Source organism: Camponotus vicinus, unplaced genomic scaffold (assembly GCF_025532165.1).
Source record: "Camponotus vicinus isolate PSW18456_S1 unplaced genomic scaffold, iyCamVici1.0 SCAF_8, whole genome shotgun sequence".
NCBI lineage: Eukaryota > Metazoa > Arthropoda > Insecta > Hymenoptera > Formicidae > Camponotus > Camponotus vicinus.
The window spans coordinates 10,090,296-10,117,855 of NW_028141980.1; the positions used below are offsets into that span (position 1 = coordinate 10,090,296).

At 37.5% G+C, this 27,560-nt stretch overlaps 1 protein-coding gene across 1 annotated transcript; it reads left to right on the forward strand.

Moving 5' to 3' along the window:
• Window positions 1-3,571: 3,571 nt before the first annotated feature.
• Window positions 3,572-27,405, forward strand: LOC145976169 (putative NADPH-dependent quinone oxidoreductase VAT1L). Its single transcript, XM_083107155.1, has 7 exons — window positions 3,572-4,230; window positions 16,120-16,249; window positions 17,575-17,790; window positions 22,065-22,213; window positions 22,327-22,486; window positions 22,686-23,112; window positions 23,259-27,405. The coding sequence occupies exons 1-7, from the start codon at window positions 3,917-3,919 to the stop codon at window positions 23,282-23,284; spliced, it is 1,422 nt and encodes a 473-aa protein (XP_082963281.1). The 5' UTR covers window positions 3,572-3,916; the 3' UTR covers window positions 23,285-27,405.
• Window positions 27,406-27,560: the final 155 nt, after the last annotated feature.

Genomic DNA, 27,560 nt, shown 5'->3' on the forward strand with positions numbered 1-27,560 from the left:
TTGAATACCGAACAACATAATCTTTCATCGAATATTCTATGCGACTTTGAACTTAAGCATGAAACAAATCTTTCATTCGAATCTCTCATTTATTTTGTTTTACATGTCTCTAAATTTCATTCATAATTTAGCAGCGTAAGTGCAAAAAATTAACAACGTAAATATAAAAAAGTATAAAGAGAAGTAAAATGAAATAGAAAAAAATATTAAGAGAAAACACCTAGCAAACACTAAGTAACATTTATATAATTGTTAGTTGTAATTTCCCACTCAACAATATAAATGTTACATGTTATATAACTGTTACATAACAGTTATATTGTTGAGTGGAAAATTGTAACTAACAGTTATATAACTGTTATTTGGTGTTTGCTAGGCATAATCTAATTTTTTCAATGTTTTTCGATTATGTTACGCGTTTTCGAACTCTCTCATCAAAGTAATTCTAGAAAAGATTCAGATAGTAACAAATAAATGTGATAACTGTTCTTGCATACGTCTTGTTTATCAATTTGTTAGTAATCGCGTTTCGTTGAAACTATTTCGAATCAATTCCGAGATTAGCGCAAAATAAAGCCTCATTAACGCAAGTAAGCGAACTGTTACACAAATCAACAATAACGCGTAATTTGATGCGTATCGCAAATTATATGCGCTTTCGTTTCGCACCTTTGTGTGTTATCGTGATTAATAATTGATAGGTATTCCCCATTACTTGACACAATACGGAATCATATGGACAAACAATCGCTACGCTGTGCTTATTGTTCGTACTTTACAAAGCAACTACACCGTGAGTTTACCATACAATCAATTAACACCGATGCTTGTAACACGCTTCGCTAGCACCTACACGTTAATTTTGCGAAACTATATAGGAGTGAGTATATAAAGCACGTGCGAACTGAACTATGTAAAACATATACGAATTAAATACGAGATATACGTAAAATGCCGATATTTCTTAAAATCAATATTTTTTATTAATATTTTTTATTAATTTTTTATTATATATTTTATTATTTTTTATGAATAATATTTTATATTATTTTTATAATAATTAAGATTTAACATTAAATATATATCGTTCCTCGTTTTTATAGTTATCACTTTTTACAAAATAATACAATTGAAATTTTCGAACAAGAAATAAGTATGTTTATAATACAAGTGTGTTCCAAAAATTCCGATACGTTCTCGACATTATGCCTCGCATCCAGGGACCTCGATAGAAAAGCTCTGAGCACTTTTTGCCCTCCCGACAATGTAACCCATTCATCCCAATCAGCACATCCTCATTGCATGATTCTCATTACCCAGTCCAATTGTTTCGCGAATTCAACCGCACGATCGCGCCACAGATTGTGATTTGTGTTCATTGTTATACAATAAACGTGCGTAAACGAGGGTTGATTTTATTAACATGTAGGTGAGTTTAATACTTACTATGTCAAATAATTTTATTTCTGCTTGATATGCTTTTATTGTAATTATATCATTACGAAAGAATATATAAATAAATGTTATAAAGTATACGGGGTATAAATATGTATCGTACATTTTAAATATTATTCCTCTATTCTTACGATGCGGAATTATAATCCTGATGTCTTCAAAATTAGTCTAGCAAGTCTGTAGCAAATTCGAAAAATTTTTATCATAAATGACGCAGGTACAATAGTGCTGCAAATTACAAAGAATCCCATACAGCATAGATCATTGTTGTTATATTGCAGTAATATTGTGACAATATTGCAATATTGCTGCAATATTGCGGCAATGTAACAACAATGGTCTGTGCTGGTATGGGATTTCGAGTTTTTTTTCCTGTCTCATTACATGTAATACATGAAAAGATCGTTTGAAAATAACGTATTTAAAGTATCGGTTGCATCTGAAGACGATATGAAGTAGAACTTCATGTGTCGAGAAGGCGTGTTTCTCGTTAAATCGAGGAACGGACGGCAGGATACGCACGCACACACGTGTGTGTATGTGTGACGTGTGACATGGAAAGCCCACGCACATCGCGGTTGGCGTAGGAATACACGTGCTTCGTTTCGGGCGTCGTCTGCTTCGGGCACTACTTTCTCGCCACTCACGGGTAGCAGACGCGGTACCGAGGAACGAAGGATGAGCGAATTTTCAGGGTTGAAAGACGGATATAAGGAACAAGCGAGATTCGCACACTCGACAAATAAATTATGCGAGTTAGTATCGGGTATTTTCTGGTGTGCGTGAATGCGATACGCAAGAAATCCCTCTATTTCGCCCTTAACTTGCGCTTCCTTCTTCCAGGATATCTTCCTCTATTTGACGTACCTTAACCAGGCGAAATGCACCGAAGTCTGTAATCATTATTGCGATATATCAATGAAATTAAAGTAACACGAGATATGCAATTACGTTAAATGCTCCTGAAAAATTTTGACATAAGCTTATTATGTTGTGAAAATTCATTCCCGACATGAAAGGCTAAATTCGTTACAACCCATACAGCACAGAATATTGCAGCAATATTATTATTATTGTTGTAACATTGCAGCAACATTGCAATATTACCGCAATATTACAACAATATTAATAATATTACTGCAACAATACTGCACAATATTAATAATACTGCACCAACACTGCATAATATTACTGCACAATATTAATAATATTAATAATATATTAATAATATTCTGTGCTGTATGGGATGTAGAAGATACAAAAATATTTAATCTGCGTATTAGTTTGCTTTCTAAGTAAAAAGCTTAGCTTTCTTTTCGCACAATATAAAATACGCTTTTAAATAAATAAAGAGAATGTTTTGTTTTATCTTAGAAAAATTTAAATTAACGAACTTATTGGGACAGTTTGCTTCAATTTTAATGTCTCGTATATTTCTAGAATGACGCAGCAATAATCTATCAAATAAAGAATGTAAGAAAATTTTTTTCGACGCATTCGTATAGCGATGATTCATAGCGATAAGAACGTATTATTTCCAGACTTTGGGCATCGCGATTGTTTTACACGTCAGCTTTCAAGTACGCCAGAAACTTTAGATATAGGAGCGTGCACCGACGATCACGATGGCACCCCGCAAATCCTTCGCGTTCTCCCCTATTCTTCGATTATTCATAGAAACAATTACACGGTCGCATCATCAAGATCGGAGCCTCCTCGCGTTTATCGCTCCGCGCAATTTGTAATTACGGGCGCGATATCGGCCATGTACATCCATCGTGCCGAGGATCGATAGCTCAACTCGAAGTACGACGGAGTTGGTATTTTCAAATTTTTAGGTTATAGCGTGCGAGAGATTACAGCGGAAGGGGACGGGGGAGGGCAGGAACGCGCGAAGGAGAATGAAGGGAGCGACGAGGAAGGCACGACGGGGAGCGGGACTACTTGGCTGCGGCGGAGCAGCGCGGTCGCGGCTGCGCGCGCATCCCGCGCGACGAACGGCGTGAACGTGGCAGCGGCGGAGCGACGAGGGTGGCGCGCGATTGGTCGGCCGGCGAGGGCGCGCGGTTGCTAGGCAACAGCAATAACGCGCGCGTTACCGGCCGGCGTAGTGTCGGAGCGGAGCGGCAGGCGCAGAACGACGTCGGCTTCCGTGGGGTTCGTACGTGCCGAGTTGTACAAACGACAACAGCGTGCCGTGAAGTCGACGGATTACTCACACGAACGGGCGCTTTCTCTCCCTCCTTTCTCTCTCTTTCTCTCTCTCTGTCTCTATCACTACCTCTCTCTCTTTCTCCATCTTTCTCTTTCTCTCCGTCTCCTCCGTTTGTCGGTGCAAACGCACGCTCCCCATCTTGAGGTATATCCCCGCCGCCGCCGCCAGGTCAGCCTCAGTCTCGCGGTAAAGGACGTCGCGTGAGCTTGAGAGTTTCAGGGCGTCTGAGAAGAGGAAGACGTAAAAATGGCAGAGGACAAGAACGAGACGAGCCCGAGCGCCGAGGGCGAGAAGCCGCAGGAAACGGCGGCGGCGTCACCGCCGCCCGCCAAGGACAAGGAGGAGCCGACGAAGGAGTGCAAGGAAGACGAGAAAAAGGTCGAGGAGAATGGCGAAGGCGAGAAACCGAAGGAAAATGGCGAGGAGAAGCCCACTCCGGAGCCGAAGGACATGCGGGCGATCGTGCTCAATGGTTTCGGCGGCCTGAAGAGTGTCAAGGCCCTGAGAAAGCCGGAGCCCACCCTCGGCGAGGGAGAGGTCCTGATACGAGTCAAAGCCTGGTGAGTAGCTTCGTCTCGTCTTAATCGAGATGCACATACATGTATCCTCTCCGTTACTTATATCGAGTCGTTAGATGGAACAATGTAATATAGGAGCCATATTTTTTCCAATTAACTTTCTGGAACGCCTCGAATTCACGCAGCAATATTTGCTCGGTTATCTACTTATGGTCGAGCATACCTATGCCATGATTTATACATTCGTATCAGTTTTCAAATCTTTCTAATTCTTTAAAGAACTTTCTACTCCAGCTAATTAAGTCTGGTATTTTTCTAATTACTTTAACTATCATCCTTTCAAAAGTGATTCATAATCAGAAGAAATAAGTAAAGAGAAAATTTCTGAAATTTTATAACATGTATGTGTATATAAAAAAATTATACATATATAATTAATACATATATAATCAAGTTTTTATTTTTAATTTTAAATTATTTATTTTAATTTTTATTTTTACAACTTATAATTATATTTGTCTTCCAACAAATTTTTATTATCTCCGATGAATTAAGCTAAGAATCAAAAATCATATTTGAAATTAAATCAGCGAAAAATGCATAAAATTGTTAGGGGGATTTTTTCTTTGTCACGAATAGGGTGCGGCACGGTTGGAATCTTGTTCGATCAAATTTTGTATATGTACCTCTCATTATCTCTCTCGTCGAGATATATAAGTGTCGAAAAGATCAACATCGAAAGAATGAGATAACTTCCGTTCTTTTGTCGAGCGCTATCAACGTAAATTCTCCGGAATGTTTGGCCTGTGTTTCTTCGCTTTCCCACCGCGTTAAATACGGATTCTTTGTGACTTATATGCGGGTCATACACAATAGCAGTGACTGGCTAATTATGATCTCAAATGTCTAAACGAGTGGAATTAAGGAAAATGAGTTTACGAGCTTGTTTACGGCTTGCCTCGCTAAATGAAAATTATGCGTTATAAATCTTTATGTTAACGTCAAATATTTTTTTTATATTACAATCCAAATAGTCGAATCAAATTGTGCATTTTAATACCGACACACTTAATATCCTTACGAAGTACCCTCAATTCAATCGCACGAAGCACAAAGCGTGATCAAAACGGCCTAATAGCGATTTAACGCTCAAAGTGAGGAGCCATCCTAGCAAACGCCAAGTAACATTTATATAATTGTTAGTTGTAATTTCCCACTCAACAATATAACTGTTACATGTTATGTAACTGTTACATAACTGTTTATATAACTGTTATTTGGTGTTTGCTGGAATGTTATATTTTATAAAAATGTATGTCGTTTTTAAATATCCACTCGCTTCATGGGATCGATAATCAATTAATCAATTTCCGATACGTCAATTCGTAAATGACATTACCACCCGATTATTTATTACGGGGGAGAGACATCAATTGGATTTTTCAATTATAAAGAAAGAAATCGACTTTCACCGCGTCGTATCGTATCTGGCTTCATCTCGAACAGCCAGAAACGATGATGGTGCTCGGGGGAGATGGCGAATGTCGGATTTGCCAAAGGCTTACGCGGACCTTTTCGCGCGTGAGTCACGTTTTATAAAAGCTATTGGGATTGATGAGAAAATAGCCCCCATAGAAGGATATCACGCTGCCAATGCCGGCACGACGAATAAATTTGTCTGCCTCGCTGCAGACACGTTCGTTAAGCTACGCGCACCCCCGTCGTCGAGCTCGACGAGATGGACGGCTAAATAAAGTTCAGTTGTCGTTTCGATAGTACGTCGTTACACAAGCGGGGCTCGTTAACTTACATTCTTCGAAAAATTAAGAATCTTTTTTTTAAAAATTAAGAATCTTTTTTCAGAAATAAAAAGAACGTATATAAAATCCTTCCATCCTGTTTAATAAGATAAGCTTATTCTTCTCTGATTCACATATTTCAGGAAATATAAATTTGCGTGAATTTATATAGATGGAGGGTAATAAATTCAAGATCAACGACAATATGGTTAAATGCGCTATTATTATAATAATGTTTATCGAAATGCAATTGCTCCCTTTGTCAAATTAGTCTTTGCCATCGCAAGCCCCAGGCATTCTCCATTTTAGTCGAGCGTGCTTCACATGTGAGCGTGATCTCCACGCATTTGGACGTATATATATGCCCTTTGTAGTAAAGGGTTATTCGTCGCAGGAAACGTCAAATTTAAGATGTCGCGTCCGAAAGTGGAAGTGATATTAAAAGCGCATATCGCTACCGGAACATTTAAATTAACGCTTTTTTTAAATATTTTTTTGTACTTTTTGTGCGCGAAACACTTGCTTTATTATTTTAATTTTGTGTTTTGTCAACTTTTAAGAAGAATTTATATTAGATCTGATAACAAACATTCTCCTGACATTGTTCATCAAAGATGAGTAAACTTCTTGAAGAGATTCGAGACAAAATAAGTGAACTTTGATAAAATTTAGTTTGTCATCTCTGATCTCTTTTTCCGAAATAATTAATGACAAAAATTTTAAAGTCAAATTTTTTAAATTTCTGTACAAGATTGACTTTACATAAAATTCTTTTCAAAAGAACTTCTCTTTATTAAATTTTTACTATAAATTTGCACTCGATTGTACTCGCGAGTAATTTTATATTCTACGTATCTCTTTTTCTTGATTATTCATGAAAGAATGAAGAGTCGAAGAAAACGGGCAATTGCTCGTGAATAAAACAATTCTTCCGTTTATATCTACAGAGACACAGCATAATCCACGTAGTGCGATAAACGTTATATTATTCTACGTGTAATAGATATCTTTGACAAAAGAGATGAAAGAGACTTTGTCCAATTTGTTTAGAAATTTAAACTTTAACAGGTCCAAGAACGCATGAATGTATTTCCATTTTTTCGATCGTTTTTCTTCAGAAAAGAGAGAAATGCGATTGTATATAATGTATATAAATAGTATCACTTCATGGTTCATCCGACATTCTGTATTTTTTTTTATTCTACGAGTACTCTTCTTTCGAAGACGTTTCCCTACGAGAAATTGGAAGCGATAGAAAAAAGAGCACGAGTACGATGAAAGACGAGTCTTGAAAACACCCCTAAAATATAGTAGAAAGTGAGAGGAGAGGAAAAAAAAGAGAACATGGACATCGTGGTGGTGTATCGCTCGTTCGCTGAATGGTATCCGTTCAAAGTTTCCCATAACGCGATATTAAGACCTCATTAGCATGATAAACTCGACGGGACAGATACAATGGTGCCTTTCATTTAAACATGCTTACACGAAAAAGTGAGCACGAGCTTTCATCCGCATAAATTCTGAATATATATTATATACATGCTAGGAATTTACGTGCATAAATCTACTTATATGCGTAATATTTCCGCGATTATTCACGCACCGTCTATCTACGCACAGCATATGCAGATTTAATCCCCGTATGTTGTATAATCGTGTTTGATACTAATGCAAAAAAATCCTTCCACAATCTTTTTAACTCTTATCCGTCCACGCAAAAAAAATTTGGATTTAATTTGATTGTTTGGATGGAATTTTCAAGTCTTGGAACTTGCATCAAAATATTAGTCATCGAATTCTTGATTTATCAGATTCACAAATTGTTGAAATCTCTCAAGTTCTTACTTAATTTCCTTTAGATTCTTGTGAATCCTCAAGAGGTCTTATTACTTTACTGATAACGCTCGATACTTGATTCAGTCTCGAATGAATAATCTCTTGTATGATTTAAATTCGATTTATTCAACGTTAGATTCATTATTCGCGTGGAAAATTACAAAGTGCATAAATGCTTGCTGCAATTGTCAATGTCAAGTCTAATCCTAGAATAGATGCGAAACGCGTTTTTATGAGTATCATTGATCTTAGATTCGATCGATGACGTCCAATAAATCTTCGAATTAACCCCGATAATAATAATATTATATCTCTCCCCTCGTTCAATCATTCTTTCTCCAGCTTATTGGCCATACAATCTTATTCACAATGAAATTAAGGATAAATCAATACGCGACTTGAAACTTTTCGGCTAAAAACGATTGCATCGATTTCTATGCGCACGCATTTACGTTGACAACCGCGTGTGTGCGAGGGATGGGAGGACGGAAGGGAGGCGTAGGGTAGAGGGTGTAGGAAATACGGGTGTGGTTCGATCAATACGGACATCCCATAGATCTATCGGTGCGTTCATATTGTCGGGTGAATCATGCTGAGTTATTATTTTTTATACACATTATCATTATCCGAATGCAAAAATGTTTTGCCAGAAATTTGAAAATAAATTTCATGTACTCGTCATGTATAAAATCACTATCTCTTTTTTCATCTCGATTGCAACTTTGTAACATGATTAACTAATTTTAATTTTTAATTATGAATATTTTTAAATTTTATTTTTAATTATCACCGCGTAAAATGTTGAAGTTGCCAGCGCAAATTTGTCGCCTTATTGTTCAACTATTTGCGACAACATCTGCGCTGTATTATGTCAATTGAGAAGATACTACGTGTAGATCATCCGCTCGATGTTTGCGTTTTTCCGTGCGTCATGCAGGTTTCTCTCGTTTCCATTGCATTGAAACATGTATATCTGATGATCGTTCCACTTGGATATTTGCAACGACGCGTGCAATTTTACGGAGCACAGATACACAATAAAAAAAACATTAGAGCTCGTAAGATCTCTCGCTGCGCAGCACGATATTCGATTGCGCGAACCGAGTCTTAAAATATGCAGAGGCGACCGCCAGCTACAGTTTGCCCGTGATAGAATTTTTCATCTGTGTGTGTATGATTCATGTGCGTATATCGCTGGTGGTAAACGGAGAAACCAGTCGGCTAATCGTCGTCTCGGGTTATCGTCTAGATTACAAGTATATATATATTTTCTCTTTCTTTTTAATAAGCGCAATCAGTGCGATGCGTCAGCTGACATTTATATGAGAATCACCGGTAGATTCATCACCATGACAGATCAGAGTCGACATTTTTTTCTAGACAAAGACGATTATTTATATCCGTCGTCTGATTTAATTTATATCCGCGGTCTCATTTTCTTATAAATTAATTGAAATGGTCAAGATTTAAGAAGTAAAAATTATATATGATAAAAATGAAAATTATATATGATAAAATTACAGAGATACAAAAATTCGCAAAATGTTGAATGTGTGTCCGATCAATATAAAAATTATTTATACCGCGAATTATTGTACAAACTTGCAACAATAGAAGCGACACGTAGTACATCAATGTGTCCGCTAGTGACTCATAAAAACAATATGACGCGTTTGGATGCGCAGCTGTTGTCTTACTATTCGATTCTGTTTTCCTATTCGGTTATCTCGCTCATGCGTAACAGACTCCGCTGTCAGCTATTTCTAATCTAATTCATTTTATAATTCCTAACATGTGTGTTTTGCAGATATCCTCAGATTAAAATAGTTCCCGTCTTCATCTTGAATATTCAGCATAATATTAAGATTTTAAAGTCGAAGCGTGTAAACAAATGCAATGTGTTGTAAATACACTTGAAGGAAAATTACATCTTCTCGTGCAAATATCACATCTTGAATCCTCATAACGCGTAATTAATCTCTCCGTGTTTTGATCTCTTTTCGAGGGGTAAATCGCTGATCAAAATTATGTACACTAATGCCTACTAATGCCCAATTCCTGGGCATTACTGCTAAATTTTTAAAATTAATAATTTAAATTTTAATAATTTTAAAATTATTATTTGGAAGAAAAGACTTAATAATACTTTAATAACGTCCATAATACGCATTAATACTTCAATAAAACCTAATAATGCCCAAGTAATGCCCAAGCAATGCCCAGTAATGCCTCAAATCTGTACACCGCAATGCCCTCAGCGGTTTACCCCTCGTCTCTTCTTTTACAAACGTCAGTCCGCACATCAGCTGACGCATTTTTGTCACCGTTACATCTGCTTGATTGCGATCTGTTTCCATCTGTAGAGTCAACATCTACAGCATATAATACATCTATCGAAGTTGTTGTAAAAGTGCAACAGCCTTATCGGGGAGACGATAAAAGGCAACAAAGAATTATATCGGTATCCCTGCAGAGCTCGTCTGAAAACAATTGATAACTCTGTCGCCGCCAGCGCGATCATCCATCGTGCGTGGGGCACAATAATTGTTGCCATCGCGTACACTTTTCACTCGAGTGCGTTCGTACTCAGATTATTTTTATTTCCTCAGTCCGCGAACTTAACCTTCGGCTGTTTTTTTTCAAAGACATTGCGATTACGTGACATGTTATTTCATGAATTTCTTTACTCGATTAATTTCGATTCTCTCTCTCTCTTTTTCTTTCTTTCTTTTTTTCTTTTTCTCTCTCGCTGTTTTCGACATTTTCGATATCGAATTTATTCGCTCGATGATGTAACACGATAAATATGTTGAGTTTAATCTCCGTATCATTAATTCGCCGACATCTCAGTGCTCATTTTATACAAATACATACACCCCAGCAAACACCAAGTAACATTTATATAACTGTTAGTTGTAATTTCCCACTCAACAATATAACTGTTACATGTTATGTAACTGTTACATAACATGTAACAGTTATATTGTTGAATGGGAAATTATAACTAACAGTTATATAACTGTTATTTAGTGTTTGCTGGGACATATTTATGGACTATGTTTTAACGCTCAATTATATGCTTGCAAAAGGATTACATTTGTTTGTTTCTGTTGTTCTAGCGATTGTTTACGATTTCTCATTGTTCATCGTTCGTTTCTCCCACATAGAAGATTTAGATTGAATGAGGTCAGAGAGCCCCTGGCGTATCTTAAATAATCAAGAGCAGGAAATATTACATTGTGTGCATCCTGTGACTTTGCGAGGAAAATCGATTCGTCGCCCGAGTGTATAATATTCGTTATTTATATACTATTCTATAATCTTCTCTAACTTTATAATTTATACGTTCATCAAGTTATCGATATTCTAGTCCCATTCTATTTTCATAGGAGAACTACGCATATCTGTACGAGACATTTCGATGCGGGGGGGAACGAAATGCGACTTGGAAATTTTGCGCAATATTTCGAGATAAGGCGACTTTACTGATATCGACGTAATGCTTGAGGCAGAAATCGTGTATACGTGATATTTTTCTGACACATGGAAAATGCCGCAGCGGGGGGCGATTCAGGTGCACTTTCACTCGAACGAACGTCACGCGAGATTCGTGCATTTGATTTCACCGTACGTAGTTATAGCTTCGTAGGCGCCTCGATGTCTTCCCCGACGATCGATTGACGTGTACATCTACGCGATAACACACGTTCGCGAGCAACGTGGTGGTGGAAACGTGCAGTTAAAGGGCGACGTCTGGCTCTCCTACCTTAAACGCCTGCATACAGGGTGTTTTCAACCAATAGCACTTTCCCCTCCTAATGAAAATAATTATCATGTCGGTTGTTAAAATTGTAGAGATTTAATTCGAAAGAGATATTATTTATGTGCGAAATTCGCCTCGATAGTTGCTTTCTATTTACGCCAAAACTCGGATAATTCTCACTTGTGACGTCATAACTTGGTTGAACGGACTTCCTTTTGTTGGCAAGTGAGATTCAACTGAGTTTTCACCGTTAATCCGAACACGCTCGAGACCGTATGCTTTAGTGAGTCTGATAGACTAATATTAAAAGTGAGGTTATGAACCTCACTTGCCTGTATTTGTTTATTTTCTTTTATTCACTGAATAATGACGTCACTAATCTGAGTATAAAATACATAACTGAGTGACTCAGTATCATTTGAGTGTAAATGGAAAGCAACTTTGTTAACTTGAATTTCTTCCTCTCGGAGACACCCTGTATATCGTGCGTGTCTCTACGTCCGTTTTGCGTTGTAGCTTTATGCGACCCTGGGGTGCGTTGCATGTCGCGTCGTCCAGTCCGTCCGTTCAATTGCCTCTTGCCAAGAATGGAGAAAATTATTCCCCTTAATTCGACGCAATTTGAAGGAATTAAGCGATTGCAAGAGTCTTCGGAACTTCGTAACTCTTCTGAACCTTTCCCTTGTCCTTGTATCCGCGTGCCTTTTCAGGCTCTTCAACAAGAGCGAATCGTCAAACGCGGTTACTCTGGTTCCCACGACGAAATTTTCAGGTAAAATTCTCTGGCTACCGAAGGGACAGAGAACCCACATCACTTGACGAATCTTTTCATTCCGCTCAAATTAGTCTAATTTATCATACCGTTGAAATATATGCCTCAATAATACAGAAATCGCCTATCATGGATCATCAAGTCTTGAGTAATGTGAACCTAGACTAGCGAATTCTGATTGATTTTTTTGACAGTCGTGCCGTTGATTTTCCTCTCACTTTATTGTAATAAATATAAATAAATTACTTTTCTCAATCATTGTTTATTATTCGCCCTTTTCTATCGCGCAGTTACACATTACACATGTTGGATACGTCGAAACGGTTAATGACGTTACGCAGAAATTCTGCTGGTGACCGGAACGGACCGTTTTTCTCCCGTCACGATCGCTTGTATGAACTCCGGCGAGCGGAAGGAGCGGAAACGACCCTAAGTACGACAAATTGTGAAAGTAATGGACGGTAATGCGGTGTCTTACAAGGTGAATGAAAGCGTCTCGCGTGACGCGATCGGCTCTAAATCATGTAATACACGTTATCTGCGCGGTAGCCGCGGCGATGGGAAACGGGTCGCGACCAGAATTTCATTATGCCATATCTCCGAGCTGCGTCGTCGATGCTGCTTTATTTTATCTTTGTGGGACGGAATATGTTTTCGCTTCGTTACGTTTAACTATCTCGCACTTGCGCTCAACGAATTTGCATTAACAGCTGATAGTGACACTTAAAAGCGAGCGCTTAAAAATGATTAAATTTGCTTGTTATGTAAATATAGATTCCAGTTAAAAGTATAATTATTGATGCACTCTGGTACATCACAAATGAAAAACTTTATCGAGAATATAGTAAGAGAAGAGATAAGAGCACGAACCATGATATAAAAAAGCGAATGCAAATACACCCTAATCAATTGGCTTGTAAACTGGATGATTTCGAAAATGCGTTGTTTCCTCAAAAAACTGCTGATACGGTCGCTCTGAAACACCCTGTATATCCCGGGAGGCAAAAATATATCAATTTTTTTTCATGCAATTTTTTTCTCCCCTAACCCCCGTTCCTCAATAATTAATACACAACTGTAATAACATAATTACAAACTCTATTGTATAACTTAGGTATCATATTGCGGTTACGCACTGCGGTAAGGACTAGAGCCATATGTTAAAACGCGGAGGGATAAACGCGAAGAAGGGGGGAGTTTGCAGAGTAACTTTGTATCGCTACGCTTTTGCGCAAAGACACTCGGTATATTAATCGCGCGGCAACCCTCCTGTCAGAGCGCGAGCCGCGCCGTTTTTACGGCCATTTGAGATCGCTAATTTTAACTCGCTGGATTTTTCCGACCGCGGGCGCGAACGAATATACGGATAAGTCCGTATATTCGCGACAGGCGGGAATATTTCGCATCGACAGACAGAATTTAATAGAATCGGGGCTTAATCCGACGCGCCGCGACTGCTTTCGCGCGACTGGTGTTCGCTTACACCTGTCAATAAACCGTGGAATAGAATCATCGTATTGTATTTCTCCACTCGTTACGTTGGATTCAATGCAACGTCCTTTGCCGGGACGCGTTCGCGGTTGCGCGAATTGCAATAAATGATGCGTAAGTCGCGCGATTTCCACGCATTGCAGCCTCGCCCGACACGTATTATTGAACGCAAAAAATGCACGCGACGTGCCAATATGACGTACCAGATTCAATCACTGTTATCGTGCTTGCGATGTGATTGTTAATTACACGCGCCACGGTTATATTACTCTTCGATAGTATCGAGGAATTTAATCTCTTATATCATTGTTCCGTGAGAATCCCGTGAAATTCGATTGTTCGGAAAGAGCAGCGGTCGATACGTCTAGTCGTCGTTACGTAAATCGCTCGAACTTCTGTTTTCTGCGGTGTATCGTTCTCGACCGCAATTTCCTTCGTTACGGTTATCGGCAAAACACGGGCTATCTTATACACGCAATAGCTGCAACGCATCTAAGTATGTGTGGTAAATTGAAAAGCTGAAACCATTAGTCTTCACATGCTACAAATGACTCACATTGTCTTAATATGTATTAGAAGTATTACTGACGTCCTATTGTTTTTATATATCTCTCTTTTGCTTTATAATTATTCCCATACAGCATAGACCATTGTTGTTACATTGCAATATTGCGGCAACATTGCAATGTTGTTGCAATATTGCTGCAATGTAACAACAATGGTCTGTGCTGTATGGATTTAGATGCGTAACAAAGAGAGAAAAAATAACGTTTAATGAAATATAATAAAGAAAATTAACGCGATAAGGGATTGCGTGGGCGTTTGCGATACGTTCGCCGACCTTGGATAAAATTTCATCGAGTCCACGATGATTCATCATATGGTGCTCGGGACTCCAGGAAATTACGTGGTGTATCGCGAGAGTTGATAACAATTTACGACATATCTTGCGGCTAAGTGCAACGGAACCTGCATGTTGGCAGTCTGTCGAAAGTAAAATATTCCTTTCAATCAAGCCAACAAACTATACTAACCGAAAGTTGCGAATGTTACGTCGATAAGTTTACGCGAAATAAATAAAATATTCAATGAAACAAATATATACATAACACACATATTCTTTCTTTATTGTAGACATTCTATTATTAAATTTATTAAAAATATTTACAAACAATTGTAACATTATTTATTTAAAAGAATTGTTAAAAATATTTATTAAGAGTTTATTAATTGAAAGAATTTAATAAATTTAATAAATTAATTTAATAAACTTAATAAAGAATTTAATAAATTTACTAAGAGTTTATCAATTGAAGGAATTTAATATATTATGAAGAATATATAAAAATTATATGCTTATTAAATTATATATTTCACTTATTCTAAAACTATATAATTTATTTTTTTTATTATATATTATCAATATAATAAATATATATATTTTTCTTATCAATATAATAAATTTATATAATTATATAATTTATTTTTCTTATTATATCAATGTAATAAATTTATAAATTTTTCGTGAATATAATTATATAAGAGAATGAAATAATGCATCGATACACGCATCGTTTTGACAAAATTCTTGGATAATTTTCGCCGAAATGCACGAATATTTCATCGGAGATACCGATAGTAAATATTTCCACGATGCGATGAGTAACGTCGCGACGCTGCCGTCGTGCGTTGCGTGCGACGCCAGGCATCGGTCTAGGCGTCGCGGCGCCTTCGCCTCTTTGTACCCTCCTGTCATGGGGACCGACGAAGGTAACTGCCACGTGTATTTATATGCGAACCGCGAACAAACTCGTTGTTAGGTGAAATGGTTCCATTTCAACCCTCTTCGCCTCTTCTTCTCCCCACGTTTTAGATGTGCGCATGTCACGCGTATGACGTACGTGAACCATGGGATTTTATAATTCGGACTCTCCCGGGATTTTTTTTTTTTTATTATCGAGGCGTGTTTCGCAGAAAACGAGCCCTTTGTTTCGTGACATTAAGATTGAAATGAAATTCTTGGCTATGACAGTGAGGACAGTAATTTTCAGAGAATTTAGTAAAATATTGTCCCCTCTTTGTGTTGAGCTAATGATGATTAACAATGGTTATTGGATAAAATAAATGACAGGAATAAATAAGTCTTGATTGGATTAATTTCTGACATTTCAATTTTACTGTTACATTTTGTGGCTTAGAATAAAATTTTTTATCGATATTACCTTTCTCTGCTATTAATCGTAATTTAATAAAATTTCTTTTATTTTTAGCGGACTGAACTTCCAAGATTTGATGGCTAGGCAAGGCGCGATTGATTCGCCCCCAAAAACTCCGTTTATCATGGGCTCGGAGTGCGCGGGTGACATTGAACAAGTCGGGGAGGGAGTCGAGAACTTCAAAGTGAGTATAAGCACGAAACTTTTAACGAATCTGATTACGAGTAGCACGAAGCTTAAATCGTAAACAAATTTGTGTCTCCAAATCCTACGTGTATTCGGAATTTTGTTACCAAATGTATCGAATTATATGCGATTGCGTCGTGTGAATAGTCACTAATTACTCTGCCTCTATTCTCTCTTTGAAATCTCGTTGAAATCCAGAGAACATTAATGCAAACAATGTCGAATATTATTGATAATTTTGCGAAGTGCACATCACAGAAATAGATTCATCTGCGTAAGCAACGTGTAGACGGAAATATACATAACTGAATTATACAAGGCGCAAGCTTCTCCTTCGATTTGATTAAGCAAAATCTCCTCTATGGGCTTAATAGAGACTAGAAGCTCAATCTAGTGAACGCTATCTACATAGTAACGCACTAATCCAATTCAGTTGGATGATGGAGCTATCTTGCGTATATTAAAATAGTGGTCCTGTATCGATTTTCAGCTTTGACGTTACATTCGGCTACGTGTTTTCAAAGCTCTCGAAATATATACAATATAGTGCCATAAATAAAACGGGAGGCTACCTTTTTTCTCGCCATGATGATTTTTTGAACGTCAGAAAAACGCGCAAAAATCCTCATGTATCTTGATAAAGTATCCTAAGATTATATAAGGATCTTATCATATTTAACATGTTCGTGATGAATCGAGTCTCCTGGAGTAGATCCGCGGAATTTCTTTACAGTCGACTTTGGGGCGTCGCCGTATGAAATAGCTTGTACACTTAGGGTGGTCTATTTTCGTGACTCGCAAAAGTCTTTTCGAGGTCAGAAGAAGGTAGGCAGAGAAGCAAGCTCTCCAGGCGCTTAGGGTCAGATATCCGACCAGCATGTGTAAAACTGACTGCCTTGCTTCGCCAGAAAGAGGAAGAGAGGAGAAAGCGTACGGATCGGAAGTAATAGCAGTTTGCTCCTGCCTCTGTTTACTAAAACGAATGTGTTATAGCGAGAGGCATAATTCGGTAAAGCGACTCACGAAGAAGGAGACGAAGTCTCCTAAAAAATACACTATATCCTTTTTATCCAATCATCCAAGACTCGTAAGAGTAATCCTGAAAATATAATATCATGCACACATTCTGTATAAAAAAATAAAAGTATTAATTTATTAAACTTTAGACAGGATTTTGTGTTTGTAGAAAGGACAAGACATTTCGTTCCCTAAGTTCGACCCTAGAAATGTGCTTTCAAATCGAGAATAAAACCTCTGATTTACAGCACACGGTATAAGTGCTGTTTTGACACTGTCGAGAAAATAATGGTTTTTTTTTAACAGGTGGGTGATAGAGTGGTCGCCCTTCCCGATCACAAAGCGTGGGCGGAGCTAGTAACCGTTCCAGCAACGTCCGTTTTCGCGCTACCACCCGGAATGAGCTACCTTGACGCGGCCGCCATCACCATGAACTATACCGTGGCTTATATTCTGCTCTTCGAACTGGCCCATCTCACGCCCGGCAAGAGCCTGCTGCTTCACAGCGCCGGCGGCGGTGTGGTAAGACGACGAATTTTTCTCTCACATTTGTATTTCTATCATGGATGCAAAGAAGAAAGGAGAAAACGAGGAGAAAAGGAGGAAGAAAGAAGCGCGGAATCGCTCTCCCTCTCTCAAGATACGGGGGAGGGATGTGATGAATTGTATTTTTTAATTACACTCCGCTCAATCGTATCCTTAATCATGAAGGATTCGATATGCTTATGGATGTATCGTAATTATTACGTTCGATGCGGTATCTTTTGTTTTTAATTCTTCTCTTTCTTTTCTTCCTCTTCATTACAAATGCCTCGGTTGCAGTACTAAGGATAAAGTTGTTATGCTCAATCGTGTATAGGATTTTTTAATCGTATTTCCTCTTTAAAATTCTCTGTAATCATTATCATAAAGATTCTACTCGTTTCAAGATCTCGTAATTATATATTACGTTGAACCATAAAAATGGATCGAGCATTTCAACAACATTTATTAATAGCTCTGTTTCTTATACTAAGTGCACGATTTATTATTAACTACATGTATATTTTTAATATCTCTCTATTTACTTGTATAATTTATTGTGCGCGTGATTGTATTAAGTTTTATGGCACAATGCAGGCGCGATAATAGTGTCGAATTCCACATGATTTATCGTTAAACAGCAACAGTTAAACAGCGTGTATACGTATGAAATTATGCCTTTAACGCACAAAAGTGTTTAGCCAACAATAACGCGACTCTGCGAAGAGACGGTTTCGCGAGTTTGGACAGCTTTACCGCGGTGCATACCGTGTGTGCATAAACGAGTTAATGTCTCGCGCATAGACATTTTGCTCATAAACGTGAATAGCTCATATCTTTACGAAGCGTGTTTACGTTACTCGGAACACACTACTAAATCCAATAAGTAGCGTATTACGGCCGCATCTATATCGCCGAGAAGCAAGCGACATTAACATTATTGCTAGAATCGTTTTATGGAAAACGCTTGTATGCGAAAGATGCGGCACTTATGACATTTTTTTTATATCCTTTACGCTACATTTTACGAGGATATAACGGAGGATATTTTTTTTAACTCTTATGACGATCAGATATCAAGCAAATTCATCGTTAAAGACCTAAATTCTATGCGATAAATATTACAAATTCCTTTTTCTCTCCCCCTTCGAGTTACCAAAATGAGGTTTGCCAAGCTTTATTTACTCACACATTCTGTAGACCAATTTAAATCCTACAAGACCCAGGCTCGAAAACATTAAATACTTGGCGGGGTGCGAATGTTGAAATTTCATATAAGCCATGGTAGTTGGATAGCTGTTGGTGCGAGTCGAGGGGCGGCTGCGGAGGGGATCGAGAAGGTTAAAGTACCAAGGAGATATTTCCGGGTTCTTTGGCCACGCGGGGTGGTTTCTCTCTCGACGGCGAACGAGAAGAAGCAGAAGAAGAAAAAGAAGAACCGTCGGGATCAATACGGCTCAACAGGTTACACCCGAAACCAACTACGGCTGGCGGCAAACCACCCCCTCCCTCCCTCACCCTCCCCACCGGCCGCTTTGCGCCCCCTTTCCCAGACGGTTGAGACGGAAGGCGAAATCTACGGGGGATGCGGGACGCAGATCGCACGGGGGTGTGAGGGTTGCCAGGCAACCTTTCGCTCTCTCATCGACCACCGTCATGGACCGCGCCCGTCTGAGACCATACCACCACCATCACCACCACCACCATCACCATCACCATCACCGGCACGTCACCACCACGTGGCGCGATTTTAAGCTGTTTTCACACCGTGTCGGTATCGTGTGCCACGTGTACGACCGGTGACAGCCCGATCAATGAATGCCCTGCTATGGTATTACGGAAGAACTTGAAGAATTTAATTAAAGACGACTTCCGCAACGATCCTAATTCCGTTCCGAATGTCTCGCAAAGGTGTTTTCTTGCCACGTGTAAGATGTAATTGTGTGCTACGGAAAGAAGAAAACTAAAAAAATCCAAATACGCGTGAGATGTACTTGAGAGATTTCCTACGCCATTGTGTTCCCTTTCTTTGTTCATGATGAACCAGAATGAGATATCATATTATTGATAGATATTAGTTTTTTTATCCTTTTTAATATCTTAACTTTCTTATAACATTTATTTCTGCTATAATTTTATGTTACACTGAAAAAAAAGGATTGGTTATAATAATCCAAATTTGACAAATGTTACCCACTGTAAAATAGTTTCAACTAAACGTATTAAAACGTGATTAAGACGGAATAATTTAGTTAATGTAATATTTAGTAGATTCAACTGAATGTAAAATATGCTTTTTTTAAATGTTTATAACTATTACTATTAAATATTTTGTTATTATTATGATAAAAATTATATATTTCAAAAAATGCATCACTAAATGCATCTCACAGAAATCTTAGAAATTTTTTTCAGTGTAGATAATGCGATGAGAAGAGAAAGTATTTTACATTTCGAATTTAGAGCCAAAGTTTAACTACGAGTCTTAACTCTGCTTTTTTATTTTAGTCATACTTTATTGCACTGGTGGTAGGCACTTAAGGGAGGAGAAGGCGAAATAAAAGAAACGCTATACAAACGCATAAAAAGACTGGGCTTCATATGTTGCTCATAAAAGCCGGCTACAATTTTGTGATGTTATTAAAAAAATTAATGGTCGACGCGCTTTAATTGTTTTTTCGTCTCTCTAGTGCTAGCAATAAAAGACAAAGGATCAGTTAAACAAGGATTAAAGTGGCTGTTGAAAATCTTAATAACTGTTCGCTCATGTTATTAAATAATACCGAATGAGAATCGATAATTATTTTTATAAAATGAATACATGTTTTCTAAATATTTTTCTATGGTACACTTGGTGTATTCATCTTCACCAGGTACATCTGAAAGCTTTCTCGAATGTATCGGGCGCACTTTGTTCATAAAGAAAACTGAAAAGACGACAGAAAGAAAGAGATATGACGCGATCCATTTGAAAGATTCACGAGAAGAGGGAAAGTTCTCCCGACGTGATCAGAAAGCGGTATTTTTCAAGAGTCGAGTGCTCTCTTTTTAACGGGGAGCTTTTCTGCTCTACGTGACTGGCTTCCCGGGCTAATGCGCGTAGAATCACGCGTAAAAGTGTCCGCGTTTTCGCGCTATCGCATTTCTTTAGGCTATACGGTACCCATTGTTGTCGGGGAGTATGAATTATAACTCCCACGCTATATACGTCGTGCTTATCCTTACGTCAAGGGAAGGATGAACGAGGAGTGATGGGTGATTTGTTCCCCATCGCGCATCAGTTAATATTAATTAAATCATTGTCTGCGAGAGGAGAAAAATTTCTGCTTCGTGAAGCATCGTTAATGAAGCTTCTATATGATCATCATACATTTTTCGGTGAACAAATACTCGCAAAGTAAAACGAAAATCTTCGAGAGAGAGAGAGAGAGAGAGAGAGGAGACATCCCAGCAAACACCAAATAACAATTATATAACTATTAGTTATAATTTTTCACTCAACAATATCTGTTACATGTTATGCAACAGTTATATAACAGTTATATAACACGTAACAGTTATATTGTTGAATGGGAAATTACAACTAACAATTATGTAAATGTTATTTGGTGTTTGCTGAGATGATATAATTGTATTGAAGAATTAAAATACGTCTCTTTAGCTTGCATAATTTTTACATGCGCATCTCTCTCGTGATACGTACATACATAATTTGTTGCGGTTACTTAAGGATTCTGGATCTTCTGTTCTGCCTTTATATCACTCTCCCTCTTTTTCTGCATCTCTCTTTTTTTTATCTCATTTTATACTCTTCTTGGAGCACGAAGCGCTCGGCATCGGTCGCCGGGTATCGAATTCTCGACAAGGGGCAGAGAGGAATGAAAAGCAACGAGCGCGCGATTCTCGGAAATAATGTATGCCGCTTCTGTTGAAAATCTCGGGCGGCTGCGCTTCTTTTTTCTCCTCTCTTAATCCCGTCTCATCCTTTCTCAAGTTATACTTCTACGAGTGAACGCGCCCAACACGAACCCAGCGCGGGTAACTGTATTTTCTCAACAAAAAGTAGCTTGCATTGCGAAAAGAAGACAGAAGAAGAAAGATGGCAGGGATTGGAGTGTGCCTTTTAGCATACTTTGTAGCGAGATGTCAAAGACGAGCGGGAACATATGCGTTACTTCTTTAACGCTGCTTCGCGAATGTGTCTCTTGATTTTTTATATTAAATTTTAATGCCGATTGCACGTCGATGAGGGATATTATTTTTATTCCATTTAGGGTCAAGCGGTGGTTCAACTTGCAAAAACCGTGAAGGATGTAACTATCTTTGGCGTCTGCAGCAAATCCAAGCACGAAGCCCTCAAAAATGCCGGAACTATCGACCATCTTTTGGAACGCGGCACAGATTATAGCAACGAAGTCAGAAAGTAAGATATCGATACGATTGCATGGCCTTTATATTTTTCAAAAAATCTCAAGATATAATCAATATATAATATCAAGTGTTACGCTTTTCCTATACGTATTTCTGATTGTTTAGAATCTCCCCGGAAGGCGTAGATATTGTCTTAGACTGTCTGTGCGGCGAAGAATGTAATAAGGGCTACGCCCTCTTGAAACCGATGGGCAAGTACATTCTTTATGGATCCAGCAATGTCGTCACCGGGGAAACTAAGAGCTTCTTTTCCGCAGCGCGATCAGTACGTAATTTGACATTACAGGTTTCTCTAAATAATAAAATTTATTCGAATAAAAAATATGTCATATTGAACAACATTCCGTAACATTTTATAAATTTTGTTGTGTTCTTGAACGATTCATCTCTCCAATGTTTTTTTCTTTATAATGTCTCTTTATTTTATTTTTCCGTCATTTTTACGGATTTGTTTAATTGTTTAGTGGTGGCAAGTCGATAAAGTATCGCCTATAAAGCTATTTGATGAGAACAAGACATTGTCCGGATTGAATCTACGCCACTTAATGTACCAACATGGCAGTCACGCGTTCGTTCGACGAGCAGTGAATCAAGTGTATACACTGTGGAGCGAGGGCAAGATCAAGCCAGTGGTGGACTCAACATGGGCGCTGGAGGATGTACCCGAGGCTATGCAAAAAATGCACGATCGCAAGAACATCGGTAAGATCGTGCTGGATCCGAGTCTGGAGCCGAAGCCCAAACCAGCTACGCCGGCTAAAGGCAAAGCGAAAGACAAGAAGGCCGCGAATCAGGAGGAGAAGAAGGCATCTAGCGTAGAGTCGGAAGAGGGAGAGAAGAAGAAGGAGCCCGAATTAACAAACGGTACCTCAGAAGACAAATCTGATAGCGGTAAGAAAATAAGTGAATTTTAAGTAAATAGTGGAATTTTAAGTAATTTTTGGAAACACAAAATTATATCAGACGTTATTTCGAATTCCATAAATATTAAATTAAACCCAATAAGTCTGAAGATTTGCCCGTATTTTTTGTTTCAGATTCTAAAGAAAAGGAATCTAGCTGAATTAGCGGAAACTAAGGCGAAAAATTGATATCCGTAAACGTCAAGAATTTTCCAAAAAATACTATTGCCCGAAAGAACGAAAAATTAAGTTCGTTTTAAATATGTAATACACGAGCGATATCGCGCAAAGTTTACATGCAGATGATCGATAACGAATTATATCATGCGACTTAATATAATGGATGAAAATTAATCTTCGAAAAACTATTGAAATATGGAATATGAAAAATTTCGATTTAGTAAGTAATCAATCGCTTGTACTAAGTTATCACATATTACTCTCTTATGTTTAAGACCACCGTTTTTAACGCTCATCATCTGCACGTAAATATCCTTCTTTACATTTGCGCCGAGATTAAGAATTCATGCGAATATTATGAAAAGGAAGGAGAATCAACCAGCATATTATAAGAACAAGAAAAGCAACCAAATAGAAATAACAATCTTGATGCGGTCCACAGTAGTTTACAGAATATAAAAACGTTATGTTTATTTTTTCACATCGACTAAATGGTTAATTTTGCGAGGAGTTAAGTAAACAACTATTGGATATCACGTAGTCATTAGGCAGCTTGATTCTTTTTTTATTACCGCTATTATTTTAGGAAATGGATGTAACTACCTTTCCGTACTTATTAAACAATCGAGCTCATAAAGACGATGTAACAGCAGTTTAATAACTGTGTGTTATCCAACAGCTATCTACTTGGCTCTGTTTATCTGTATCGAATACTATCGCTGCTACTACAGTATATATACTAACATTCTCTCTTATACTAATATAATATTACCTCTATTTGTAATTTATAATGGGATAAAATAACATATTGCGCTAACGTCGCATTTTCGTAAAGAAAAGCTAAAAATGCAGGACTGCATTACTTTCGTATATAAATTTTACGTATTACAAAGATGTTTTTACGCCACTTTATTATTCATCGTGATCCTTTTGTCACGATGAAAGATCCTTTGAAATTTTAACGATAGCCATGAAAGTCAAGAGTAATATTTAGTACACTACATATACGGGGCATTTAGCCAAGATTTGGATGCTCTTTTTTCATACGTTTTCATACTTCATATAGTTTTTATGTAAAATTAGTTATAGACTTTTCCTATGTAAAAATTGAGAAGTAGAAGAAATTGAAATATTAAAATATAACTATCAAACAGCTTATTATAATCGATATTTTTCAAATCAAAATTATATCTCTTTTTTTCGAATCACATGCATTAATCTTTGCAACGATATATCAACGAACTTTCAAAATATTTCGATTAAATTTTTGAAATCCGAAATGTAATGCAAAGTTAAATAAAAATTGATCTATGTTAATGTTTGTCATACGCTAAAAATGATGGATAGTCGGAGATTTTATATCTAATCTCTCTCTCTCTCTCTCTCTCTCTCTCTCTCTCTTTGAATATCTTGAAGAGAATTGATATATAACATAAATTAATTAACTAAAAATGTAATTAGACTGATTAATTATGGCTTGAAACTATAAGCCTAATAGAGATATTATTCGGCACATAAGTGCTTTGAGAATTATTTTAACGAATGTTAGCGTACTATTATTTCTCCTCGTGACTTTCGAATCAGTTTTAACAAAATATAATGTACATGCTCGCATAATACAACATCTCATCGTTTTTATTCAAATGTGCGAACCAATGATGTACTTTAAAAGCTCCAAATAACTTTATTGTTTAAATGAAATTTTATAAACATATTTAATGACGTTGCATCAACATGTACATGAAGAGTAATTTAATGAATTAGCATCATAGAATATATCGCTTTTCTTACGAGAAGGAACGACAGTCAAAAAAAAAAAAAAAAATACGCAAGGCCTCATTTTCTATTATCACGTACTCGCGTGAATACATAATTGTGTCGCTTAAGACGCCGAATGCGTGACTGCAATCCGATAAATTATATTACATCCGCATTGCGGTCTTTCTTCAACTTTCGAACCTTCGAATGATATTTTTGCGACGGTCGTGATATATTGTTGGCCGTTCTACGTGTGCAAAAAATAGCGAAGAACGCGTTATTGACGGCGATCCGTGTTGAGCGAGAAGATTTTCATAATAATATAAATGAAAGATTAAAGATCCTCGCGAGTCTGTCTCTAGAGGAGGTGAGATAAAGGAAAAAAAAATTTCGAGGGCGTGTCCTCTCGATGGAATGCGGCTCAGTGAAGAACCTGACCGATGCAGAACAAAGTGTGCATATCTCTCCGGAACGTTGGAACAATTTTGGTGTAGCCGATTTCGTTAGGATTTGATACTAGCTCTGTATACTGATATCTATATTATACAAATCATTATGCGAGAAGAAAAAGATAAGACGCGCGGACGAGAGGAAAGGTATGTGTTGAGGATATTCCGCGCGCGAATCTCGTCAGAAATTGTCAGAGAAGCGCGCGAAAGAGCCAAGAATTACTGCCGTATCGAGTCTCTCGGTCCAAAAAAAGTACATAATACTATCTTACTCATCAAGAAAACGTATCGATCTGAAAAGAAAAAGACAAAAAAAAGCGCGAAAAAATGCAAAAAACATGATAAATGTGGCTGCATATTTTGAGACATCTTTTAAACACGTAAGAGATACACTTAATCCGACACGAAAACACGACACACGCCCATACACGAGATACGATGACATACATCATACTGTATATTTTATTGTAAGGCTTTAAATGTTTCATCAAATAACTCTATTATATTATAATATATCTATATATATTTGTATCAATCGTTTCCTCCTGCCCTGATTCTTTAGGTCCGAAGCACGAATGTCAGAACAATAAGTCTGGGATGTGCGAGTGTTATATGTGAGATTAGATGCGAGAGCTTTAAATCTAGAGAGCGTACGCGAAAATCGATTAACGACAGGCTATTTTTTATAATTAGTAATTTTCCCAACAATCAAATCTCGTATGAAATTGCGTTTTCGCATATATTTTACATCATTTTATTTATATTTTAAATGTCATGCTTCATACAACACCTTCTGTACAGCTAACAGTGTATTTTTATTTTATGCATTCTCAATCTTTTTTCTTTTGTCGAAACATGCTTTGCGTGAGTAATTACTTACTTTTAATGCCTAGCATAAGAATTAAGATTGATTTGTGATTATTAACATATTTAAGAGAGGCCGCCGCACTCCAGAAAAATTTACACAAATCAGACTTGCACAAAAATGATGAAATTTTGTACTACCTCGCGTTAAATATCGTCAAATCAAAATGCAACCGCGAAGTGCTATAATTTTAGAAAAATGTTCGAATGAACAAAAATTGCGCGGATATTACGATGTTATGTCGCTTTTATCTCTGTAATTGCTACATATATATATACATATATGATTGAATTTCTAAACATTTTATAAAAATGCATATCTAACGGCTACATCGTTCGACCGGGCCGCTTTTAAATTTTAAGAGTCGACTGAATTTAAACATTTAAACTGCGAGACAATCTACGCACCCGAAACATGTTCGATAATTAATGAACGAAATGTATAATTTCATGCCAGCACGCAAGAGTCATTTAGCAGTCGAAATTCGATTTATATCTAGAACGAATCCTTGAAACAAATTGCGCATGCATTAGAAATGATTGTCAAGAATGACAAGATGGAAATTGTTCGCAACCATTAAAAAAAAGGGGTACGCGGCGGAGGAATCCGTTTCCGAAGCTTGACAAAATAATTTTTTGATATTTGAAGAATACTTTTAAAGGCTCGTCTCAAAGAGCCACGTAATCATTCCGTTGGCGCGATAGAGAGCGAGGATGAGAGGATATTGAGCACGCGTGCGTCTCTTATTAGTTATGCGAACCCGTATCGTTAGAAAGCAGGACCTACAATTTTGCGAACGTGATACATTATGATTGTGTAAAATTGTAAAATTTGTCGAGGGGTCCGGGCGAAAGCAACGACCGCTTTTCCCCCACCGTCGAGATTCTTGATCGCGATTTAACTGCGAAGAAGCTCACGAGAAAAGGGAAAAACCTTCGCCTGCTCCCCGTCAAGCTTGATATAGATTGTATTTTTGGCTTATTATTGTAAGACTGACTATGTTGCTATATTAAAGATTGCTTCGAAAACACAGGGTGAAACTTGATTGCATGTGCTTCTTCCTCCTGTATCCTACAACCCAGCAAACACCAAGTAACATTTATATAATTGTTAGTTGTAATTTCCCACTCAACAATATAACTGTTACATAACATGTAACAGTTATTGTTGAGTAGGAAATTATAA

Excerpts from the sequence above, each read along its gene's own strand:
- LOC145976169 (XM_083107155.1), top strand. The coding sequence starts at position 3,917 with ATGGCAGAGGACAAGAACGAGACGAGCCCGAGCGCCGAGGGCGAGAAG. Across the intron at positions 4,231-16,119 it reads CTGATACGAGTCAAAGCCTG|CGGACTGAACTTCCAAGATT; the intron begins GTGAGTAGCTTC and ends TTTTATTTTTAG. Across the intron at positions 23,113-23,258 it reads AGAAGACAAATCTGATAGCG|ATTCTAAAGAAAAGGAATCT; the intron begins GTAAGAAAATAA and ends TTTTTGTTTCAG.